The following is a 25,889-nucleotide window of genomic DNA, read 5'->3' on the forward strand; positions in this document are numbered from 1 at the left end:
GATTCCTGGGTTAGGAAGATCTGCTGAAGAAGGGATAGGCTACACACTCCAAGACTCCTGGGCTTCCCCTGTGGCTCAGTTGGTAAAGAACCCGCCTGCAATGCTGGAGACCTGGGTTCGATCCCTGGGTTGGGAAGATCCCCTTGAGAAAGGAAAGCTACCCACTCCAGTGTTCTAGCCTGGAGAATTTCGTGGACTCTGTAGTTTCAAGGGGCCTCAAAGAGTTGGACGTGACTGAGCAACTTTCAGTTTAGATGTAGTTTTTATTTGTATTGTTTCTGTTTGGCTATTCTAAAGAATGTGACCGGACATGTACTTGGTCATGTCCAACTTTTGACTGTAGCAGGTTCCCTTGTCCATGAGATTCTCCAGGCAAGAATACTAGAGTGGGTTGCCATTTCCTCCTCTAGGGGATCTTCCAATCCAGGGGTTAAACCCAGGTCTCTTGCATCTCCTGCATTGGCAGGCAGATTCTTTATGACTGTGCTACATGGGAAGCCCATTCTAAAAAAAAACTCTATAATAAAATGACAGGAAAAAAGACATAGTTGTGTTGTGGCTCTCAGAAAAAAGAGAATAAAATTCAGAACCTGTAAGTAAGGATAGCTACCCTCAGTGCTTAGAGAAAAGGGTTGGGTTCAGAGGGGTTGCTGAGTATCAGGAAGGAAACCATGACCTGAATAAAACATAGGACCCAGAGGGTGGTCTTAGGGGATCCTTCATTAGCTGACTTTAAATTTGCTGCCTTGACACATTAAGCCAAGTATATGCTTAGGAAGTCATCCTTCACAAGCTTCTAATCCACTCAGCAAATGTTTTGTTCACGACACTGACTCCCAGATTCAGAACAGGCTCTGGGATGACTCAGATCCCCGGCCCAAAGATTTGTGTGTGTGTATGTGTTTGTGTGTGTGCGCTTGTATAGAATTGGAAACTTGATCGGAGCAGTTATGTTTTTGAAAACGGAATTCATCGTGACAGTTGCTACTGTTGGTACTGAGGGCACCTTTTGAGGCACAAATCGGAAGGGACACAGGAGAATCTGCAGCTGCTCAGTGAAAAGTGTGCTCCTTTGTTTGCATCTGCTTGTCACTGCTCGGTAACGTCGTACCAGTTCATTCACCTGTTACATTCATTCAGTTACATTCACCTGTATTGTTTTTAGTGTATATCTGTAATAAATAAAGCTGCTACGGATATTCCTATAAAATAGAGCTAATTAATAAATAATGTGAACCCAAGCAACAATGTGATTGAAGTGGACCATACACGAGACATGCAGTTTGCAGTCCACACACATGAATTGCACAGGCAGTTGCCTATCATCAACCCATTCAAGATTTGAAGAAGGTAGATCAAAGCAACACCAAGAGAAATACATGCCTATAAAGATGGTAAAAGCAAACAAAAACAAACAAACAAACAAAAAACCCCACATATACCTTTTTAAAGTTATAGCATATACCTCAATCTTCCTTTAGTCTTAGGCTGATGAGACGATATGCACTGGCATCCCAGTCTACACTCAGTGTGGTAATGCCCTGGTCCCAGTGTCTGCCCTCCCCGGGCCACCCTCCCATCACATGTGATTCATGGCCCCTTCCCTGGAGACGTTTTCCAATTCCATTGTCGAGGGCACCATAGTACATGTGAACTATGGCTCTGGACCTTTTTCTGCAATGCCCTTCTGGTTTCTCGTGGCCATGAGTGTGTACCTTCCAGATGAAGGTTGCCCTCTCAGCCTGCATCCCAGAGGAGGACCAGTGTGGCTATAGCTGACCAGTTACCCAGCATGTAACAGCCACAAGGAATGAACTCCTGTTGTATTAAAGCACCGAGCTTTGGGGGTTTTGCGTTCGAAACCACGAGCTTATTTAGTGAAAAACTGGCTATACAACCTTTTTAACACAGCAATTGCAATGCCATTAATGAGCTTAACCAGCACAGCCTTACCTGTGTGTGAAGGTACATGTTAGAGGATTTCTGTGACAGCGTTTTTAGCAACAACAACAACAAAAACAGAAGGAATCAGTGTGAATATCCATCAGTAGGGAGTGGATCAAAGGCATTTGATGTGTCCACATAACAGAATACTATACATCTTTTTAAAATGAAGGTTTACCACTTGGGGAAATTATTTCCATCAGCGTGGTATTGCAGCATCTACCATTCTGCAGCTTGATGTTTTCATGTAACATGGTACAGTAAGTCCCCTACATATGAACTTTCAAGTTGCAAGCTTTCAACGATGCACATGTGTGTTCCATTAGCAACAGGTGCGAGTGACCCTGCAGCTCATCCTCCGTCTCCCATTGCTCACCATCCTTCAGCTCCACCTTCTCCCACTGCTCCCCTCCCTCCTCCAGTCAGTCATTCTTGCCTGTTCACGGATGCCAGCCCCTGTGTGCCAATGTTGTGCTGGACTATTGTACTCTTCATGGTACTGTCCTCTGAGAATAAAGGTGTTTTCTTTATTTTTTTATGTATTGTTTGTGTGAAAAGAATTATTTACCTATTACAGCACAGTATTATGTAACCAACTGTGTCGGCTAAATTTGTTGGACCTACAAACAAACTGAACTTATGGACATGCTCTCAGAGTGTAACTTGTTCATATGCAGGGGGCTTACAGCATTTTCCATACTTGCCTGTGTGCACAGGTGTCCCCTACACATCTCATGAACACTGCAATCTTCCACTGGGTGGACAGATTTTGTTCATGTCGTCCCTCCCCTGCCCACGGCTAGCCTAGCAGCTGTTGCTGAGATGAAGTGGTGGTAAAGAGCAGTCTCCATGCCTCCATGTGTTCATGCACAGGGTCCATTCTGAGACAGGGCACAGTGGTGGGACCTTCTGGTCGTGGATCAGGCATTGTCAGGTTTCACAACTGTGACTGAGTTGTCCTCCCATGAACCACAACACACCAGGCTTCCCTGTCCTTCACCAACTCCCGGAGTTTACTTAAACTCATGTCCATTGAGTCGGTGATGCCATCCAATCTCATCTTCTGCCATCCCCTTCTCCTCCCGCCTTCAATCTTTCCCAGCATCAGGGTATTTTCCAACGTGTCAGTTCTTCACATCAAGTGGCCAAAGTATTGGAGTTTCAGCTTCAACGTAAGTCCTTGCAATGAATATTTGGCACTGATTTCCATTAGACTGGTAGGATCTGGTTGGATCTCCTTGCAGTCAAAGGGACTCTCAAGAGTCTTCTCCGACACCCAAGTTCAAAAGCATCAATTCTTTAGTGCTCAGCTTTCTTTACAGTCCAACTCTCACATCCATACATGACTACTGGAAAAACCGTAACTTTGATTAGACAGACTTGGCTATAATTTAATTATGTGTGAATTTGAGGTTTTGAAAACTTGGTTTAAGAGCACTCAATGACCATCTTGAGGAAGAAGAAACTCACGATAGCATCTTCCTTCCCAATCTCTTCCCCACTTGCTGGCTTAACTAGCATTGTCTCCTTCATCTCTTTTGTTAAAAGTCGTGAAACACACATACAACTTCCCACATTAACCACTTTTAAGTGTGTGATTAAGTGGCATTAGGTCCTTTCAGGTTGTTGTGTGGTCTTACCCATCACCCATCTCCAGGACTTTCCATTTTTCCAAAGTCTGCCCCCATTACACACTGGTTCCCCTTCGTCCTCCTCAACCCCTGGCCTCATCATACACTTTCTGCCTCTGTGGAACTGACCACTCCAGGCCTCTTACATTAGCAGAGTCTTACAGCATTTTCCCTCCTGTGACTGGTGTATTTCACTTAGCCTTACATTCTGAAGGTTCACCCACAACATAGCAGGTGTCAGAATTTCCTTCCTTTTTAAGGCGGAATCATATTATGCTGTAAGTATGGACCACTTTTGTTTGTCTATCAGTGGGTGTACACTTGCTTTGCTTCCAATTTTTTTTTTATTGTGAATGATGATTCTACAGACAAGGATGAATACATGTCTCATGGAGACCTTGCTTCCAGATCTTTGGGGTATATATGCAATAGAATTGCTGGATCACATGATAATTCTAGTTTAAAAATTTTTAGGAAGTGTTATAATGTTTTCTACAGTGGTTGTACCATGTTTTCTTTTCTTTTTTAAATAGTAGGATAATTACTTTGCAATATTGTGTTGGTTTCTGCCACACATCAACACGAATCAGCCATAAGTATACACATGTTCCCTCCCTCTTAAACCTCCCTTACATTTCCACTAACAGTGCACAAGTTTGAATGGGTCCCATTTGCTTAGTTTTGTTTTTATTTCTACTGTCCTGGGAGACTGACCTGAAAACACTGGGATGATTGATGTCAGACTGTTTGGCCAGTGTTCTCCTCCAAGAGTTTCATGGTGTCACATGTTAAGTCTTTAAGGCATTTTGAGACTGACTTTGTGTTCAGTGAGAGGGTTTGTTTTAATTTGATTGATTTATATGCAGCTGTCCAGATTTCCCAGAACCACTTGATGAAGAAACTGATTTCTTCTCATTGTATTTTTTTTTTTTTTTTTTTTTGTAGATTGTAGGTGTGTGGGTTTACTTCTGGGCTCTCTGTTCTATTCCATTGATCTGTATGTCTGTTTTTGTGCCAATGCCAAGTTGTTTTGATTACTGTAGCTTTGTAGTATTATCTGAAGTCTGGGAGGGTTAAGTCTCCTACTTTGTACTTTTTCTTCAAGATTGTTTTGGCACTTCTGGGTTTTTATGTCTCTATGTAGATTTTAGGATTATTCTAGCTGTGAAAAAAGTCATGCATAATTTGCTATGGATTGCATTAAATCTATTGCTTGCTTTGAGTTGTATGGCCATTTTAACACGTGTTCTTTCAGTCCAAGAGCATGGGATATATTTCCACTTTCTTTTAACCATCTTCAGTTTCCTTTATTAATAATTTTTGAGTCCTTTTATTTTTGGAAATCTTTTATTTTGTTTTGGGATATAGCCAATTAACAATGTTGGTGATAATTTGAACTGAACAACAAAGGGACCCTTTATTAATATTTTATAGTTCTCATTGTATAATTCTTTCACTTCCTTTATCAGCTTTATTCGTAAGTCTTTTATTTTGGTTGAGGGATGCAATTTTGAAAAGGGAGTTGTTTTTTCTTAAACATTCCCTTTTGCATATTTCATTTTTAGTATAAGAAATGCAACCAATTTCTGTATGTTAATCTTGTATCCTGCCACCTTACTGAATTCATTTCTCCATTCTAGTAGTTTTTGTGTGGAGTCTTTAGGGTTTTCTATGTATAGTATCCTGTCATCTGCATATCATGACAGTTTCACCACTTCCCTCCAATTTAGATACCCTTATTTCTTGCCTTATTACTGTGGCTAGGACTTGCAATATTATGTTGAATAGAAGTGGTGGGAGTTCTATCTCTGTTACAGATTTTAGGGGGGAGACTTTAAACTTTTCCTTGTTGAGTATTATACTAGTTGTGGATTTGCCATAAAAAGCTTTTATTATGTTTAGATACAGTCCCTCTATATCCACATTTGTAAGTTTTTTTTTAATTTTTTAATCATGAATGGATGCTGACTTTTTGCAAAGGCATTTTTTTGAGAGATCACATGATCTTGATTTTTGTCTTTTCTTTTGTTGATGTGGTACATGACATTAATTTTGCATATGTTGAACCATCCTTGCAATCCTGGGATTTATCTGAATTGGTCATTGTGTAGGATCCCATTTATGTCTTGTTGGATTTCGTTTGCTAATTTGTTGAGAATTTTTGCATCTATTTTTGTCAAAGATGAATCAAACAACAAGAACATATTCATCAAAGATATTGGCCTATAATTTTCTTTGTAGTGTCTTTGATTTTGGCATCAGGGTGATGGTGGCTTCATAGAGTGTCTTTAGGAGTGTTCTCTCCTAAAGAGAGACTTTAAAAGACTTCAGTCTTTTGGAAGAGTTTGAGTAGAATTGGTATAAGTTCTTTGTATGCTTGGTATAATTCCCATGTGAAGCTATCAGGTCCTGGGCTTTGGTTTGTAGGGAGTCTTTTGTTTTTTTAATTTGCAGATTCTATTTCACTTTTGGGTTTCCGAGGCGGTTCAGTGGTAAAGAATCTGCCTGCGAACGCAAGAGAGACAAGAAACGTGGGTATCATCCCTGGTTCGGAAAGATGCCCTGGAGTAGGAAATGGCACCTCACTCCAGTATTCTTGCCTGGGAAATTCCATGAACAGAGGAGCCTGGTGGGCTGCAGTTCATGGGGCCGCAGAGAGTTGGACAAGACTGAGCAACTGAGCACACACACAGTTCACTTGTCAGATCAGTTCAGCTGCTCAGTCAAGTCTGACTCTTTGCGACTCCATGGACTGCAGCACATCAGGCTTCCTTGTTCATCAACTACTCCCAGAGCTTGCTCAAATTCATGTCCATCAAGTTGGTGATGCCATCCAACCATTTCATTCTCTGTCATCCCCTTCTCCTCCTGCCTTTTATCTTTCCCAGCATCAGGGTCTTTTCCAATGAGTCAGTTCTTCCCATCAGGTGGCCTAAGTATTAGAGCTTCAGCATCAGCCCTTCCAATGAATGTTCAGGACTGATTTCCTTTAAGATAGACTGGTTGGATCTCCTTGCTGTACAAGGGATTCAAGAGTCTTCCCCAACACCCCAGATAAAAAGCATCAATATGTTGCCGTTCATCTTTCTTTATGGTCCAACTCTCACATCCATACATGACTACTTGAAAAACCATAGCATTGACTAGATGGACCTTTGTTGGCAAGACAATGTCTGCTTTTTAGTATGCTGTCTAGGTTGCTCATAGCTTTTCTTCCAAGGAGCAAGCGTCTTTTAATTTCATGGCTGCAGTCACCATCTGCAGTGATTTTGGAGCCTAAAAAATAAAGTCTCTCCCTGTTTCCATTGTTTCCCCATCTATTTGCCATGAAGTGCTTGGACCAGATGCCGTGATCTCAGTTCTTTAATGTTGAGTTTTAAGATAGCTTTTTCACTCTCCTCTTTCACTTTCATCAAGAGAGAGGGTCTTTAGTTCCTTTTCACTTTCTGCCATAAAGGTGGTGCCATCTGAATATCTGAAGTATTGAAATTTCTCCCAGTAATCTTGATTCTAGCTTGTGCTTCATCCAGATCAGCATTTTGGATGACGTAATCTTCATAGAAGTTAAATGAAGAGGGTGACGATATACAGCCTTGGTGTACTACTTTCCCAATTTGGCACATGTCAATTGTTCCATGTTAGGTTCTAACTATTTCCTCTTGACCTGCATCAAAACTTCTCAGGAGGCAGGTAATGTGGTCTGCTATTCCCAGCACCTTAAGAATTTTCCACAGTTTGTTGTGACCCACAGAGTCAAAGGGTTTGGTGTAGTCAGTAAAGCAGAAGCACTTGTTCTTCTGGAACTCTTTGCATTTTCTACAATTCAGTGGATGTTGGCAATTTGATCTCTGGTTCCTCTGCCATTTCTAAATTCAGACTGAACACCTGGAAGTTCATGGTTCACGTAGTGTTGAAGGCTGGCCTGGGGATTTTTGAGCATTACTTTACTAGTGTGTGATATGAGTGCAATTGTGCAGTAGTTTGAGCATTTTTTGTCATTGCCTTTATTTGGGGTTGGAATGAAAACTGACCTTTTCCAGTCCTATGGCCACTATTGAGTTTACCAAATTTGTTGGCTTATTGAGTGATGCACATTCACAACATCATCTTTTAGGACTGGAAATAGCTCAGCTGAAATTCCATCACCTCTACTAACTTTGTTTGTAGTGATGCTTCCTAAGGCCCAATTGACTTCCCATTCCAGGATGTCTGGCTCTAGGTGAGTGATCACACCATCGTGGTTATCTGGGTCATGAAGATCTTTTTTGTATAGTTCTTCAGAGTATTCTTGCCACCTCTTCTTAATATCTTCTGCTTCTTTAAGGTCCATAATGTTTCTGTTTTTTACTGTGCCATCTTTGCATGAAATATTCCCTTGGTATATCTAATTTTCTTGAAGAGCTCTCTAATCTGTCCTATTTTACTGTTCTCCTCTATTTCTTAGCATTGATCACTGAGGAAGGCTTTCTTACCTTTCCTTGCTTTTCTTTCAAACTCTGCATTCAGATGGGTATATCTTTCCTTTTCTCCTTTGCCTTTCGTTTCTCTTTTCTCTGCTATTTGTAAGGCCTCTTCAGACAACCATTTTGCCTTTTTATGTTCCTTTTCCTTGGGGATCCCTTTGATAAACACCTTCTGTACAGTGTCATGAACCTCTGTCCACAGATCTTCAGGCACTCTGTCTATCAGATCTAGTCCCTTGAATCTATTTGTCACTTCCACTGTATAATCTTAAGGGATTTGATTAAGATCATACATGAATGGTCTAGTTTTTTTGCTAACATATTCAAGTGAAGTCTGAATATGGCAATGAGGAGTTCAAGAAAAGAGCCACCATTGTTTTTGCTGAATGTATCAAGCTTCTCCATATTTGGCTAAAGAATATATATAATCAATATTATTTTGATATTGACCGTCTGGTGATGTCCATGTAAATCGTCTCTTGTGTTGTTGGAAGAGCATGTTTGCTATGATAGGTGTGCTCTCTTGGCAAAACTCTGCTAGCCGTTGCCCTGCTTCATTGTGTACTCCAAGGCCAAACTTGCCTGTTGCTCCAGGTACCTTTTGACTTCCTACTTTTGCATTTCAGTCCCCTAAGATGAAAATGACATCTCTTTTGGGTGTTAGTTCTAGAAGGTCTTGTAGGTCTTCATAGAAACTTCAGCTTCTTCAGTATTAGTGATTGGGGCACAGACTTGGAAACAAACAGAGATCATTCTTTTGTTTTTGAGATTGCAACCACATAGTACTTTTCAGATTCTTTTGTTGACTATGAGGGCTACTCCACTTTTTCTAAGGGATTCTTGCCCACAGTAGTAGATATAATGGCCATCTGAATTAAACTTCACCCATTTCAGTCTATTTTAGTTCACTGATTCCTAAGATATTAATGTTCAATATTTCCATCTCCTACTTCACCACTTCCAATTTTCCTTGATTCATGGATCTAAAATCTAACATCTAAGAATCCTATGAAGTATTGTTCTCTACAGTATAAGACTTTACTTTCACCACCAGACACATCGTCAATGGAGTGTCATTTCTGCTTTGGCCCAGTCTTCATTTTTCTGGAGTTATTTGTAATTGCCCTTTATTCTTCCATAGTGACATATTGGACACCATTCCGACCTGGGGGGCTCATCTTCTGGCATCATATCTGAGAAATTTCCTCTCCTTTTCTTCTAAAGGTAGTCCTCCTCGGTAGGGTATCGTAGGCTGCAGGGTTTTCCCTTTCAGGACTTCAAATTTATCTTGCCACTCCCTTCTAACTTGCAGTGATTTTGGAGAGGAGTCCGCTGGCAGCCTTGTGCAGGTTCTCTTATAATGAATCCTTTGTTTTCTTCTTACTTCCTTTAGACATCTCTTTCACTTCTGACATTTTTATGACCCTCTGTCTTGGTGTAGGTCTGCTTGGGACCCCATCCTTTGTGGGGGTACAGGTAGGCAGCCTTGGCGACCATCAGGTGGTGTGCTCACAGAGCCACCAGCGAAGATCCTCTGAAATCAGTAGTTGTGCACCTGGACCTGCCATGGAAGCAGGGAGCAGCTCAGGCCTGGCCCGGTCCCTGTGTACACCCACAAAGCGCACAGCTGCCCGGGCCCAACCTGTCCCAGCCAAGGAGCCCCCGCTGTCTGCTCGTGTGTCCTGCAGGCACCAAGTGGACAGAGCTAGAGGCAGTGGTAGAGATCGGTTCATGGCACAGCCATGGGGAGGATGATTCCAGCTTTGCCTCAGTGGGTGAGGGCCCTGCTGGTGCCAGAGTGCTCCAAGTCTCGTGGAGCTGGTGCTGTGCTGGGTGAGTGAGGAAGAGGCTGATGGGGGTCCTGCTCTGCCCTTCACATACCCTTTAACATTGCTTCTACGATGGCCAAATCGTCTTCCATGCCACCCAAGTTGTGGCCATGCCCCACTCCAGCCTTTCAGGCTCTTCACACAGCCAACCACAGTCCTCTCCCCGGGGCCTGTCCTGCATGAACCAGCAGGCATGCATCTCAGGCTGGAGATCATGTACAGGTAGTACAGAGCCTCTCTCCTGGGCTCTCTGTTCTGCCTGCTACATAGTCCTCTGAGTCTCTGAAGACTCCCTCTCTGTCCTGGGTGGTCTCCTCTTGGGAGAGGGCCTTTCCAGGTGGCTGGAACCTGTCCTCAATCAGAGTTTCTTCACAGTGGCACCAGGCCTGTCTTCTCCCCTTTATTTCCCCCCTTTTATCCTACTGTGTTATGTCATCTTTCTTGTGCTCCTTGGTGCCTGAGCTTTCCCACCAGGAGGTATTGTGAGAACTGGTCCATGTGTAGATCTATTTGTGGGAGGAGGTGAGTTCCATGTCCTTCTGTTCTGCCATATGGATTCAAAATCTTGTACTTGTCTACACAGAGGTATGATATGATCCTGCTCTTGTTCTGATACCAAGTGTGCCATCTTTAGTGGCATCCATGTTTCTCCCACCCGTTTGCAAAGTGAGAGAGTGGAGACAAGCCACAGCAGCTCACCATGCAGTGGAAATATGCCTGGTGTGGAAGAAGGGCTCAACTGTCAATCATAGTTAACAGTAACTTAAAAAAAAAAAACCTACACTTAAAATAACTTGGGTATGCATATGTACTTTTTGAACTGTAATTGGTGTGAAATCTAAAGTATTTTTAAATTTTTAAAAATATTACTTATAAATGAAATAATACTTCAGAGATATTAACTGTAGAAACTAAAATCTAAGAGCTTTCTTATTGTGGCTACTAGAAACATAAAATTACATATGTGGTCTACATTATACTTCTACTAAATCTTGAGTCAGACCAAACAACAGGACTGAGACTTCCTTTCTTATGAGAAATAATTTTATAACCTGATCAACCTAACAAGTTGATTTACTTTATCATTTAATTAAATCTTCATATGTAATTTCCTTTGAGCCTTCAAGTCAGTGCTCAGCAACCATGCAGACCAGTTGACTGTAGAGAGTTCCTGGCGTTTTTATGTATTTCTTGGCAGTTTTTGGAAAAACATTCACTGAAAGGTTGAAGACTGAACAGATGCATTGACTCTACCCAGAGACTTTTATGCCGTTATCATGTTCGATTTTCTTCAAGGGTATAAGAAGTAGGCCCATACTCTGAATACTGTGCAATCAACATTTTGTGCCAACTCATGAAAGTCCTCTGTACTTCCAGGACCTTACAGATTCTAAATTCTCTGACGTCAACATTCATTCCACCTGTGGTTCATGAGAAGACAGTCAGTTTTATAGGCAAGTTTGCTTGATTAGGTACAAAAGTAGGAACTAAAAAGGCCATACATTGAGAGACAGTCTGTTAAAGATGCAAATAAGTGCCAACTGGGTGTGTTTTAAAGAGCATGATAGATTAATGTGTGCAGGAGACCATCATCTTGTCATCCACGCATGCTGAGAGACTTAACAAGGACCACATGGTAAGAGACATGTCACGGGAAAGTCGACACAGGTCAGGGCCTAGGGCACAGGTGAGGTCGCAGGTGTGGAGCCTCATTTCACAACTGTGACACTGAGTGGTGATTTGCAGGACTAACTCCACGTGGCTCCACGTCAAAGACAGGAGGACATCCCACATAACTAAGTGACACCCGACCCTTATGGCAATGCTAACAACTCCTGTGACGGGGAAGTCCTGACGTGTTTAATGCACGTGTTCCACCTAAACTCTGTTCAGGAATTAAACTGTACAGATTGTACAACTGGAGAACAGACTGGAGCCAGTTACAGCTCCTTCTAGGAAAACACCTCAGCAACTGCTGTGGAGGCAAATTCAGTTTCTGAGGGGCACACTGATGGGTGGTAATGTCGGGGCAGGGCTGAATCTCTGTGACACCACTGGTCTTGAGTACACTAATAACTGTAGTATATTAAACACACTCGTATGTCAGTAGTCACTGCTAAGACGATGGTCTCCACTTACATTTTTGTACCTACAACCCGACAGGAAGTGTATTAGAACCGTATCTGGAACAGAAGCAGGAGAGATGTGTGTTTCTGTGGTATTAATGACTGTGGCCAGTTGGTGCCTGTGCTGGAATAACTGCTAATGTTCTGAACATAGCTCTGCTCAGGAGTTTATGTCTCACCTTGATAGAAAGTGGCTACCTTCCAGAAATCACTTCCACAGGAGAAAATTCTTCTAGAAAATATTTTGCCTTACAATTACTTAAAATGTGTTCAAGAATAATGCAAACCCTATAAACCATACCAAAAAAAATGTGTCACAATAAAGGATCATTCAATTCTAACTAAAGTTCAAAAGTACATTTATTTAGAATGTGGGCAAGATTTCAATATAAAAGATAAGAGTATAAGAAATAAAAATAAATTTACAAAACTTTTCAAATATTTAACATCCATAATTTAGAGATAGCAAGGTCTTTATTTGCATCATTTTATTTGCAGCCAAAGTTCCAGTAACAGTGTTGTGAAAACATTTAAAAACCTGGCAAATGAACCATAAAATTTAATGTGGGCTCTTAAATGTCATATAATATAAAATACAATTTGTTTCCTCAGAATAAAATTACACACCCTAATAAGATGCAACATATTTAATGTATTTGTCTTCCTGCTTAAAAACGCTTGTCCCAAAGAAAGCAGCTCTAAAACAAGGGAGTCTAAGGGAACAGGGCCGAGGCCAGGTCCGCGCGGCTCCTGGCACCAGCGCAGGTGCGTCAGTTAAATTTATATGTAGGTGTGCTGAGGAAAACAGCTTCCCACAGCACTGTGGACCAGTGCCGACACCCAACAAGGGCCCCACACTAAGAAAAAGAGCCCCAGGTGCCCAAAGCCACGCCACAGAAAACCAGTCACTCCCTTCTCCTACAGGGCATGTGCCAGGCCCTGCAGCCCAGGCAACTGCCTGTGGCAGGACGACGTGGCCGCTCTCAGGTTGCAGACGTGAGGAGAGCCCCGAGAGGTCACCCACAGATGGCTCAGGTAAGCTTTATACCAAGTCTTCCTTCCACACGGAAAGGCAGTGCAGAACAGGCATTCAGATCTCAACACGGAGGGCGGGAAAGAGCCTGGAAAGATGTAAGAGCATCTACTCTAGAAGAACAGTCTACGAAATTCAATGGACCTCTCAGCGGTTCTATCACTAACCCTGGCAGTAGTGCCGTAACCTGTGGGGTCACGGAGCGCATGCAGCTCTGACACTAAGGATGAGAGGGGCCCACCCACCGCCTTCCCAAAGGATATGACTCATAATCCAGTGTCTGAGTGAGCACTCCAGTGAGAACAAACTCTGCCTTTGAACATCTGCAAGGAACAAAGACAAAACCTGTCAAACAGACACACCTGCCCGCACCCAGGCACACCAACATGCAGCAGAGCAATGAACATAACTAATCCTCTGGCAAAATATTTTTGACACAAGTGAAGGTTATTTTCATAGGATATTGAAATCATTTCTGACATACTCTAAGGAAAAGAAAAGCAGCTTCTTGGTTATTGAGCCTCATATATGACATTGATGCATTCAACAATTTGTCACTACTGTGCACATTACCCTGCTTATATTCCATGAATTTCTGGGAAGATGGCTGTTTAGACAACACTTTGCCTCCTGCACATTCCATAATCGCTTTCATGGTTGACAGACATGGACAGATCCCAGGAGTGATGTAAAAGTATTTCACCTAAAAATGAAAATATGTGTACTGGTTTCAAACTGAATTTTCAGTGTGTGTAATTTCTCATCCTACCCAAGAAATTTGACAAAATGCCCAATTTCATGGAGCTATATGGTACTAGATTGCCCTGGTCCCCAACCCGAAGTGGGCCTGGCAAACACAGACATGAAATTTCAGAAATAACACTCTCGTATGCTAGGTGTGACTTATAATTATTAAAAAGTGACTAGAACTTTAATTCCTGTAAGACATGAAGTATTCTGTGATCAGAGTAAGAATAAGAACATTTTTCACAATTCCTAAAGCTCAAATGGAGTACGAAATGATTTTGATGATTAAACTTTTCTAATTTCCTTACTCTTAAATGTACCAGAAGTACCATTTTGTTTAAACTCCTAAAACATTTAGCAAAACAGACTATTTTAGGTAATGTACTCTTAACTCAGTACTGCAAATCTCTTTTGATTCCTAAGTTGGCTCCTTAAGAGTTAAAAAAAAAAACCCAAAATCTGATTATCTCTATTAATCTACTAAGCCACTGTTCAATACAAACATTTTCCAAACTGTTCTATCTTAGAAACATTTAAACACTGTACTCTAGAATTATTAGACACATATTCAGTTAATATTTTCTCAAGAATGTTCTCCATTTTCCAGCTGAATATACATTTTATGGGAATAGTATTAATGTAAGTTGTTAAAGCAAAAAAAAAAAAATCTTATAAATTATTCATAACATACTCTCTGAACCCAGGTTGTTTATAATGCATCTCTTTCCATATCGATTTTCTTCAACCCGAACAGACCCTAGAGGAGGCCTGATTGTGCAGGGGGAGTGGGGAGAGCCTGGCTCTCTGGGTGCAAGCTGCCTGGCCCATCACAGTTGCCCAGCTTGAGCAGCTGATCTGAGCTCCAGTCCAGGTGTACCTTGAAGAGCAGAGGAACATGTGCCCTCCTCAAGGACTCCTCCAAACTAAAGGAGAAAAGCACTTCGGCCTCCGCATCTTGGAAAAGATAGTTCTGCTGTCTGAAAAGGAAGACTGTACAGCCTCAGGAAGTGCCTGGCACTGGGGTGCACCGTGTGTGACTGGCTCCAGGTGCCCCAGTGAGCCAGGTGCTGGCATCCACCTGTGAATGAGTAAGTCTCCCCGATTATATTTCATTTACCTTCCTCCTGAAAACAGCCAGGCCAAAGACACTCTTCCTCATAGATCAGTGTTTCTCAGCTTTCAGAAACAAATGTCCTGAAAGCCGTGAACCCTCCTCTCATCCCTGGGCAGCTCCCCACCTGCCTCTCAGCTGTAACTTCACACTGTTGGGGGGCCACAGCACCCCAACCCAAACCCAGGTGAAGAGTGCCCATGTGGAGGGACAGGCCGGGAACCAGGTTCACGGCCAGCTTGTGATCACAGGGACCAGTGACTTCAGAGCCACTGGACTCCAACTGAGAGTCGATTAGCCACATTTTACAGATGTACCAAAAACAAGTTCCTTTTATACACGAGTATGTACATCAATTTATAAAGAATGATTTTACCAGATTTTGATGATCTAAGAATATGTAAACAATACCTAATTTGTCAAAAAGTAAAGATCACAAAATATTTTATTCTTCTTACAAATACATCTCATTCAGAAAAGCTTTTCATTTCATCATTGTAACCAAACTAACAGTCCAGGGTCAGGCTGAGTCAGATGACACGCTGTAGGGCTGACGGGCCACATGGTGGGTCTGTCACTTGCCCTTCTCTTTTTAAAACAACACGTTAAAAATGAGAAAACCATTCTCAGCTTAGACAACATAGTTGCTGCCTCCATCACGTCACTCAGGAGACACTGATGTGACTGCTAAAAATGCAAGTCCATCAGCCACCAGCAGAAAAAGAAAGCACCACACTAGGTGAAAGAAGATAATAATGTCTAAAAAATGAAGTTAAAAAATGAACAAAGAAGTACTTTCATGCATGAAGTGATATAGTTGAATGAAGTGATGTATTTGAAATGCTAGTTTCTATAGCATGATGAAGGTTGCTGTGCCTGCTGAAGAGCCGTGAGGGAGGACAGGAAGCAGTCCGTGTTTAAGGTGAGAGATGACACTGAAATGAACACAGTAGCTACAACAACCCTGGGTTTCTAAGAGAAGAAGACGAGTTATATTAACTTGGTCGGAGTTGTGGCAAGAGTCAAACTTTCCACAGCAGTGTAAAGGGCATGTGTATTCCAGAAAGAAATAGCCTGCATAATTAGTGTCCCAAACTATATAGATATAAATACAAAATGTCAAAATACCCCTCCCCCATGATAGGAAGTGTCTAGTCTTAAAGCTGTCAGAGCCCAGGCGGGGGCGGTGTGCTGCAAGGGTGGGGGCGCAGGGATGGACGATGGGGGCTGACTATATGGGACTCGTCCAGGAAGCTAATGTATTTAGGACATTGGGAGCAGGCATCTCACTGCTGGAGTACGGACACAGGAAGGGAGAGATGAGCATGAGCCCTGTGGTGTGGGACTGGAACCGGACAGATAGACAGGAGAAGCACTGTGTGAGTCAGCTTGGCATAGGCAGATCCCATGGGCCTCAGCGCCATCAGCTCCCCAGGTCTGTCCTGAGATTGGAACTGGGGGTGAAGTGGGGAGTCCCTGGGACATGATGGTGCCAGTACCAGGGCAGAAAAGCCTAAGACAAGTCTAGGACGCTCTTGTTTTGCCAAAAACTACCAGGTGGTCACGACTGATGGGATGAATGGAGAGGAGACCAGCAGTCACTGGTCACAGCGGGGCGACATGGGAAGAGTGATAGCCCCATGGTCGAGAAAGAAAAGAGACGTGAGGAAATAGGGGATAAATGAGAGTCGATTGAGGAGAAACAGCAACTATAGACTTCAGAGTGCTTCCCACAGATGACTCGAGAGCAGCACCAGGTGAGAGCAGGCAGAGTGGAGAAGGGACCACCGTGGACACCACCCAAGGACCACCTATGCAGCCCCCAGCAAGAGGCGTGTGGGAGGGGGGCACAGAGCAACGGAATGAATGTCCCACCACAGATGCCCGTGCCTGTCCTGGGGGTTGGTGACCCACGCTGTCCCCCCAGGCCACTTGCCCCATATTCCCAGGACACACCTGGGCTCCCTGGCCCTGCTGCATTCACTGTGCCACACCTGGAACCCCGTTGGACAGCCAGCATGACATACAGGACGTATCATCAGGAGAAGAAGGCAAGGCTACAGAGCTCTTCCCCAGTACTTCCCCAATTACCACAACCTTCTTATTTCACAGTAAAATGCAAAAATATGAAATGACTCACTGGGAAATGAAATAATTTGTTATTTATCCATTTAAATTCACAGAGTTAAAAAATGAACTTGATCTTTGCTGGGATGAGAATGGGGACAAATTTCAAGGCAAAAATGCTCCTAACTGGGCATCCAGTGCACAGGGTGTGACTCGGCCACTTACCGATGAACTTCTGGCACTTGAAGCACTCCTCCAGCCACTCTGGGGTGACGATGTGCTTCACCATGGAAACGGCCATCAGGAACTTGACGGTCCGCTTCACCTTGCTGGCGATGAGGTGTGTGCACTTCTTTGCAGACTTGGCAGCCTCCCCACCAAGGATGTGGAGCATCTGAGGGCCAAGAACAGAGAGCAGAGGTGAGACCATCTGGTCTGCAGAGCCACCCGCCCGCCCTCAGCCCAGGACTTGTCTAGACCGTGAATGGGACTCTCGACAGCACAAAATGGTGAAAGCAGTGTAGCCAGACCTACGCCACCGTGCAAGCAAAGTGGAAACTGGAAGTGACAATGTACATTTCCCTAATCCGTGCCACATAAGTCAAGATTAAAGCAGGACCTCCACTGGACACCAGGAGGACACCCCTTTGAAGAAGTAGAAAGCTCTGAGAACAAAGCAACTCGCTACATAAGGAGTGAACCTCCCAGGCTGTCTACGCCGAAGTGGGTATTGATAAGGCACGTTGAGACACAGTCTCTAAGAAATGATGACATAAAAATCGACCTAAGACATAGACATGTAAAAGATGATCTCTTTATACCCAGTTTTATAAGTTAAAAAAAGAATTTTATAGTTGTATTTATAATTTTTTCTTTTCCTTAAAAAATAAAGGGAAATATTTGAATCCCTGTGACACAGGTCAACTATACTTTAACCATCCCATCCCCAGACACAAGCCCACAGTCCCTCCTAATGTTACTTTCAGAAGTGCATTTATGTAAATAAATACAAATACACCTGTGACCCCTGCACCCGCTGCACCAGAGAGAACAAATCTTGAGAAGTTGATGGGTTCATTTAGGAAACTTGATGGGGCACAGCTACTCTCATAAGCTAATGTCCTTAAGAAAATGGTATTTGCACAGCTTTGCTAATGTGTGATTACAAGACTGCTCTTGGTCTCCTCACCTGAGTCATCCTAAGAAAGCAAGTGTCAAAGGAGGAATTAGCAGCAAGTATAAGGCGGGAAGGCAATGATGTAATGATGACAGAGTTTATGAATACACATGATGAACACCATTACAACACGGTATTCCTGACTACATGTTAACTTAATAAAACTGCTCACCTAAAGCAAATATAAACAGAAAGGAACATTCCTAAAAATCCTTATGAGAAACAGAAGGAAATTTCACCTTTATGTACTCTTGAACTTGAACAGACTCAAATCCAATGAAAAGCACAAAAGGGGTCAGTTCTGGTGGTATCCTCTTGGTGGGAGGCAGAATATCTTTGATTCTATGAAACACACATAAAAGAGAATGGCTATTACTTCCCTAATATGTTCTTTACCAAACATGAGAGTTTAATTTTAAAAGTGTTAAGAAGCTCTGAGAGATTTACCTGTGTGTGCTTTTCTGTTCTTAAAGGGAAAGTGCAGTAATTCACCTGCTCTTTCTTTCCCACCATTTACACAAAGTCACCCCAAAGGACTCTCACCTGGAACCCCCAGGGGAAGGGCTGATCAGGCACCACCCCCGACCCCCCAGCCTGCACTGTCCTTGGGGGTCTGTGCGGGTGGAAGGGAGGGCTTCAAGGGCCCTCTGTGGCCCCCAGTCCCTCACCATATTCCACAGGACCCATCTCACCCCAGAAGCTCTGACACAGAATAAAGCTGGTTGACTCAAGTACATATTTTATATTAAACTTCTTTGCTTAAATTTTTTCAAACCCTATTTTTAGCTTATATTTGAGACAGTGTATTAAGTTAACAAAATCTGTAGTGTTTTAATGACGTATATAATCACATAATTGCTTTTGCTAAAGAATCCAACAATCCCCAGATTGGGTGGCTGTGGGGACTGGAAGGAGGGGACTGAGGAGTAGAGAAGAGGCAAAGATCCTCACTCAATGCAGTTCAGAGGGTCTCTTGGTTCCATTTAAACCACCGGCTTACCTCCACCAGGTGAGACCAGAACAAGTCTGACAACACCCCCGCCCCAGCCCCACAGAGGGGGCTCCATCCCCCATCGTGACCTGGGTCAGGGGTTGGACGTGGGCTCCCGGGCACACACTGAGGATGCCTGGAGCCGGGTTCCAGTCCCCCTGCCCCTGTCCCACCACAGCAGCTTGTTTCACACAATGGGGGTTCTGGCAAGATAGAAAAAAGATAAAACAGAAGATTGGACTTTATTTTTTTAAGAAGAAAGGAGAAGACACCGGCTAATCCCCACTTATCTCCAGTGATGAAACGAGACATGTCATGATACAGCTACAATGCAAGCAGTGTATCCTTCCAAGTCCTGGTGGTTTAGAGGCTCAGTCGTTCCCAACTCTTTGTGACCCCATGGACTGTAGCCCGCCGGACTCCTCTGTCCATGGGGATTCTCCAGGCGAGAATACTGGAGTGAGTAGCCATGCCTTCTTCCAGGGGATCTTTCTGACCCAGGGACTGAACCCTTGTCTCATGTCACTTGAATTAGCAGGCGGGTTCCTTACCACTAGTGTCACCTGGAAAGCCCTTCCAAGTGAAAATCTTAGGAATTTCCCCAACTGTCACCATTTCCTAGAACAGACTGTAAAAGATCATCAACCATTAAAAAAAAAAAAAAAAAAAAAAAAACACAAGGTGATTCTTCCTACCTGGCACTTTTGGAAGAAGGCTGGATATTAGTTACTTCATTCTGCTTTGGCTTGGGAGGTAGTCTTACACCCTGTAATTAAAGTATGATTTACCTTAGTCAACCACCCCAGGAACACAGCAGCTTCTGAGCGCTTTCTACCCCTCTCACCACACACAAGAAACACTCCCCAAGGCACAACTGGCAGAGACCATGGGCACCTGCGAACTGTCCCGGGAGGCCCTGGTGCTGGTCACCCTCTCTATTCACCAGATCCTGTAGTTCTTTAAGATGCGTTCACCCCTACCTCAGCTCTTGTGATAGATTTAATCCTCATCCTTGAACTTTTAAAACACTTTTTACTTTAAACATTTTGTGTCCCAATGGAATTTGGAAAACAAAATGATTGCAATTACACCCCTCCAGAAAGAAGGAGATTCCCCTATGAAGGTGCAGGACGGTTGGGTCACAGGACACTGGAGGGGAAGGCAGGCCTCTGATGGCTACTCTGTGTGCCGGGCACAGCACCCATGCTCCTAAAACCAGCTGGAGGCCCCCGCAGCCAGGCTCACACTGTGGCTGCTGCCCCCTCACCCATTCCTTGCCTCTAACCCAGCCTTTCTTCCACAAGCACACTCATTTATGTTATACTGTTGGAAGCAACCACCTCTCCATCTGGGATGATGGTGGAGATGACCCTCCCCACTAAGGGAAAGGCAGTCCTTACTCATTTCCTACCAACCAAACCCTGGCACTCCAGTGCAAAACAACCCACCCTGAAGGCATCCCATCAGAGACTCCAGCCAGTGGCCTGGAAGTCCACTGCCACAGTGAAGTGCTGAGGTCAGGGCTGACACTCTGGCGCCCCAGTTCCCATTTCCTGAACCCCACCGAAACACACGGTCTCCCTGTATTCTGCTCTGCACCTCTGTAAGCAGTCATGTAGCTCTCTGAAGAAGTCATGCAACTAATGTGTGTCATGTGAAAGTGTAACTCCCAATATCATCAATGAAGAGGATAAAGACACAGGGTGCACTGAACAGCTTATGACAGGCGAGAAGATTCAGCCCTCATTGGTCATGATGGTCAATTATTAAAAGAATTAGGTACAGATACAAACATATCCCTTCTTCTTTGTAACACAGTAACAGCCATAGTAAGGTGACTAATGTGACATACCATCAGCAACTCTGCTGACACTTTCAACGGAAATCTCCAAGCATCTAAAGAGAGAAACTGGTTACGTTTCAGAAGCACTATGTAAATTAAGGACTCTTTATCAATATAAAAGCCTTCTCAGGACACATACATACTATTATATATAAAGCAGGTTAACAATAAGGATGTGCTATATAGCACAGGGACCTCTACTCATTACTTTTTAATAGCTACACGGGAAAAAAATCTTTAACAAAAGTAGATGTATGTACAAGTATGACTTATTCACATTTTTGCACACCTGAAACTAGCACAACATTTTAAATCAACCAACTTCCAAGAAAAAATCAATTATAATGGAAGTGTATCAGTAATAACAGAAATGAGACACCTCTCCAGGTGCAGGTCATCTTGAACATGCAGTAGCTCAGGTGATGGCCTCCAGTAAGGGAACCATGAGGACTTTTCCTAAGTTTACAGGGAAGCCTGGCAGGGGCTGAGTGTTCTGTATGAGACAAAGCTGAGCAAACCAGCAGCCTGTGGCCCAATGTAGGCACCACATGCCCGCGTGTGCTGAACCCTGGACAGTTCTGGGAGCCCCGTGGTCTGGCGTCCGAGGAACCGTCTGTGATGAGCACAGCACATGGGGGTGGCAGCCAGGCTGGGCCCTTGAGGACACGTGTTAACCGAGGAAGGGCCTGGCGTCTGCACCATGGCTTCAGAGCAGACGTTACACCCAGGTCTGTCCCAGGGAAGCAGGCAGGCTGTGGCTGAAAACCAGAAAGGGCTTTCTTGCGACTGAGGCTGTTAGTACCAGAACTGGACAGACTCCTTCAAGGGAGTGCATGTTAAAGCAGCATTTGAGTAACCACTTCCTGGAGTGATGCTCAGGTGGGTAAATGGGGTTAAGCACCATCTGGTGTACAGTCAGGGCAGTGGGCCTTCTTCGGGATCTGTGCAGCAGAAAGTGGTGGGCGTGGGGGATGCCACGTCTTACAGAGCAAGTTAAACGAGAGCTGGCTTGAAAGACAAGATCAAAAGACTTTCGAGTGTTCCTTCCACTTCTGAGAGTCCATTAAAAAAAGCAAACAAAAATACAAGCCAATAAAACTCCTGGGTCCAGTATAGAGGGAGATAGCATGGAGAGGAAACAAGAGATGAGATAAAAAGCGAAGCAACCCCGAAGCCAAGAGCAGCATCTGGAGCACCAGCCCGTGGCCACGGGGAGCCAGCGTTCTTACCCAGAATGTTCAACACCAGGTGTCGGTTTGGGGTAAAGGGCGTCCTGCATGCTGAAGGCGGTGTAGCAGTCATACTGCATCTGCCACAGGGCCTGGAAGTTCCCCAGCAGGATGTCCCCCAGCCACTGGGCATTCAGGCACGGGATCTGCTGCTCTTTGGCTTTCTCGTACTTTAAACAGGTCAGTCTTTTTTGGTGGGGGTGGGGGGGGAGAGAAAACACCTTTATTAGAGATACCGGAGTTCAAATTTATACTTTTGTTAACACGACCCAGCCCACACTTGCTCTCAATGGAGGTGGCAGAGACTGTTCTACAGGGCTGATCGGGCTGTAAGAAGTTGTCCACATGATCGCGAGGTCATTGGCCAGTGTGCTTTCACCTCACCACTGTCACCTAATTTGACTGCACCCTCCTCAGTCATCTAATTTCATTCTTCTGCTACCATTATCACTGCCATTCTTTAAGCAGACTCTGACATCCACCATGGAACTCTAACAGACTGAGAGACCCAGAGCAGGCCCATGCGGGTTGAGACAGAACCCTGGTCAACTGAGGGACCCGGAGCTGCGCTGTGTGGGCTGAGATGAAACCCTGGCTGACAGAGGGGACCTGAGATGCCCTGTGTGGGCCGAGGGCAGAATGCCGGCTGACTGAGGGACCCAGAGCACTGCCGAGCAGGCCAAAGGCAGACATGGAGTTGGCCGCATTTACTCTCTGCAGATGAGGACGGTGTTGCTGCAGCACAGGTAGCCCGGGTACTTGGCACCTGCCAGGTACACCATTAACTTCAGGTCGCCCCTGTCGCTGTCAACAAACCCAGTCACAGAGAGAATCTGGGGGAGAAAATGTCCAGTAAGGTCAAGAGATAATGACAGTTTATCCCAGTTAATACAACTCTCTCTTCTCCCTGTTAGTTGTGATACAGAACCACGTATTTCCATTCCTCCTCTGGCTTTGAGGGGCACCTCTGAGAATGCTGTTACTGGTGACAGTGCTGCACATGAGCCAGCAAGGGGGGACGGAAACAAAACATACCAAATGGGGAACGCTTTCCTGTGTTAGCACAACAGGGTTCAGGTCATGTTAACGAAGTTAGTTTATTAAGCCTATGAACATTGGTCAGTTCTTCTTACTGATCCTGGATTTGGGCTCCTCTGATAAGGAGAACCGACAGGAGATGATGTCTGAGAGTCATGTCTGACTCTTTGCCACCCCATGAACTGTAGCCCTCCAGGCTCCTCTGTCCATGGGATCTTCCAGAAAAGAATACTGGAGTGGGTTGCCATTTACTTTGCCAGTGGATCTTCCCAACCCAGGAATCGAACCCAGGTCTCCTGCATTGCAGACAGACGGTTTATTGTCTGAGCCACCAGGGAATAGGCATTTATTAAACAGTGTCAAAGACTTGGGAGAATCCATTAAATGTCATTAGGCTGTGACTGTTACAGGGGAACAGAGAAGGAAACAAGATGCTTATTTCATTCAGGAGCACAGGGGGAGCCTTATGTGCTTGGAGCACAGCTTGCCCCCCGGGGGGAAGGCCTTTGTAAAATGCAGGGCCTGATGGGGTGGCACCAGCTTCTTTTTCTTCAGGATCATGTTCAGCCAGTGTGACATGATGCACCTCTTCCTCTCCATTATGGCCTGTGAACACAACAGTACAGGCCAGTCATTGGAGGCTTTACTGCAGGTGACATACAGAACTGTAAGGGTGTATAACTACAAGGTCACTTTTATTGGAAGTCCTATAAATAGAGGAATTCCAGGAGCTTATGACTCAATGTACTAAACTAATAAACTACAGCAGTGTCACAGATCAACTAGAACACAACCCGAAACACAGGAACAAGAGCTGACCATGGGGAGGAAAGCTGACAGTCCAGGAAATGATTTTAGTCATGGAAAGACATGACACTTCCAATCATCAGATTTCGAATTGCCCGTGAGAACACAGCGAGATACGAAAACGTAACTGCCTCTGGAATTAACCATGGGACGACCCCTATGTGCTCTTCACCAGGCGTTTCTCAGAGGCCATGTACTACATACACACTAACAGCAGTCAGCATATGAACAAAAACCCATCAGAGGAAAAATGAAACCTGAGGGGATGAGCACAAGCAGCACTGAGGGGAGCTGCCAGTCAGCAGCTCCGAGCGACCCTGCTCCCACTGCTCCATGCTCAGGTGGCCCTGCCAGGGCAGACGGTGTCCACCTCCCCCTCACAGGGAACCTGCCTTTCTTTCCCGGTCCTCACAGACAGAGAAGCAAGGAGCCACAGAAGTGTCCACATGCCAAAGATAGATGGAAATCAGTGAGGTGGGGGAAAGTCCTTTCCAAGCATGACCATCCCAGCATCGCTCAGAGCTCTCCTGCTCACAGCAGAACTGAGCCTTCACCTGTGCAAACAGCCCACTGACCTGATTCCTGCAGAGCAGGTGGGTGCAGTGGCTCAAGAACGTGGGGTCCACAGCTCCTCCATGCACCTAGATGATCTGCACATACACGACACCCACTGTCAGTCAGCTCCCAAGCCTGGGGAAGAGGGACTTGTGATCTCCAATCGGAGAGCAATTCACAAGATCCACCACATATGTACACAGTGTATTTCCCATAGTGTGAACAAAGTATGTTATATCTACGGGCTTTCCCACCCAGCAGTACACAGCAAAAATGAACTCTAAGCCCTGTTTCATCTGAACATCTGGAGGGAGAATGGGATGCTCTCTTTCTAAGACAAGGCAATGTGGACATTTTAGATAAACCAGCTGTTCTGTGCTGTGGGGCATCCCACATCTCAGGGGGCCGGCTGCACCCTGACCCCCACCCCAGCTATGGCGAAGGGCACTTCCTCCGCTGGGACAGTGAGAAAGGTTTCAGACATCACCAACTGGTCCTTGGGACCAGAAAGCATTGCATTTAAGAAACTTTATTCTAAAAAGAAAAAAGAAAGTGAAGCAAGATGAAGTTAAATTCAGTTTCTGATATTCTGAATTTTTTGATACCATCCTGTATCCCAACTGCAGTGGATCCACAGTTGTGTGACACTGAGGGGAACACTGTTACCAAAAGGGCAAGAACTTTTCTGGGTGGACCAAAAAGTTCCTTTGATTTTTTAACTAAAAGAGATATTTTTTATCTGCCCCTAAAACTTTACTGAACAACATATTCATCGTTTTGTTCCACTACCTTCCTCCATTTTTCAGTCCAATTCAGTTCAGTCAGTCAATCGTGTCTGACTCTTTGCAACCCCATGAACTGCAGCATGCCAGTCCTCGCTGTCCAACACCAACTGCCAGAGTTTACGCAAACTCATGTCCACTGAATTGGTAATGCCACCGAACCATCTCATCTCATCTGTCATCCCCTTCTCCTCCTGCCTTCAATCTTCCCCAACATCAAAGTCTTTTCAGATGAGTCAGCTCTTCGCATCAGGTGGCCAAAACATTGGAGTTTCAGCTTTAACATCAGTCCTTCCAATGAACACTCAGGACTGATTTCTCTTAGGATGGACGGGTTGGATCTCCTTGCAGACCAAAGAACTCTCAAGAGTCTTCTCCAACACCACAGTTCAAAAACATCAATTCTTTGGTGCTCAGCCCTGTTTATAGTCCAACTCTCACATCCATACATGACCACTGGAAAAACCATAGTCTTGACTAGATGGATCTTTGTTGACAAAGTAATGTCTCTGCTTT

General features: G+C 44.4%; 1 protein-coding gene across 1 annotated transcript; it reads right to left on the reverse strand.

The window, feature by feature from the left end:
- Positions 1–12,911: 12,911 nt before the first annotated feature.
- LOC136154586 (PAX-interacting protein 1-like) lies at positions 12,912–25,075 on the reverse strand. The gene is given in 16 exon segments (XM_065916807.1): positions 12,912–13,050; positions 13,272–13,339; positions 13,425–13,511; positions 13,595–13,729; positions 14,651–14,746; positions 17,083–17,087; positions 17,177–17,345; positions 18,368–18,470; positions 19,815–19,885; positions 20,972–21,015; positions 22,192–22,231; positions 22,233–22,377; positions 22,903–23,020; positions 23,694–23,835; positions 24,591–24,677; positions 25,019–25,075. Coding segments are annotated over 16 exon segments (1,506 nt in total).
- Between the last annotated feature and the right edge of the window lie 814 nt (positions 25,076–25,889).

The sequence above is a fragment of the Muntiacus reevesi genome, chromosome X (assembly GCF_963930625.1).
Source record: "Muntiacus reevesi chromosome X, mMunRee1.1, whole genome shotgun sequence".
Lineage (NCBI taxonomy): Eukaryota > Metazoa > Chordata > Mammalia > Artiodactyla > Cervidae > Muntiacus > Muntiacus reevesi.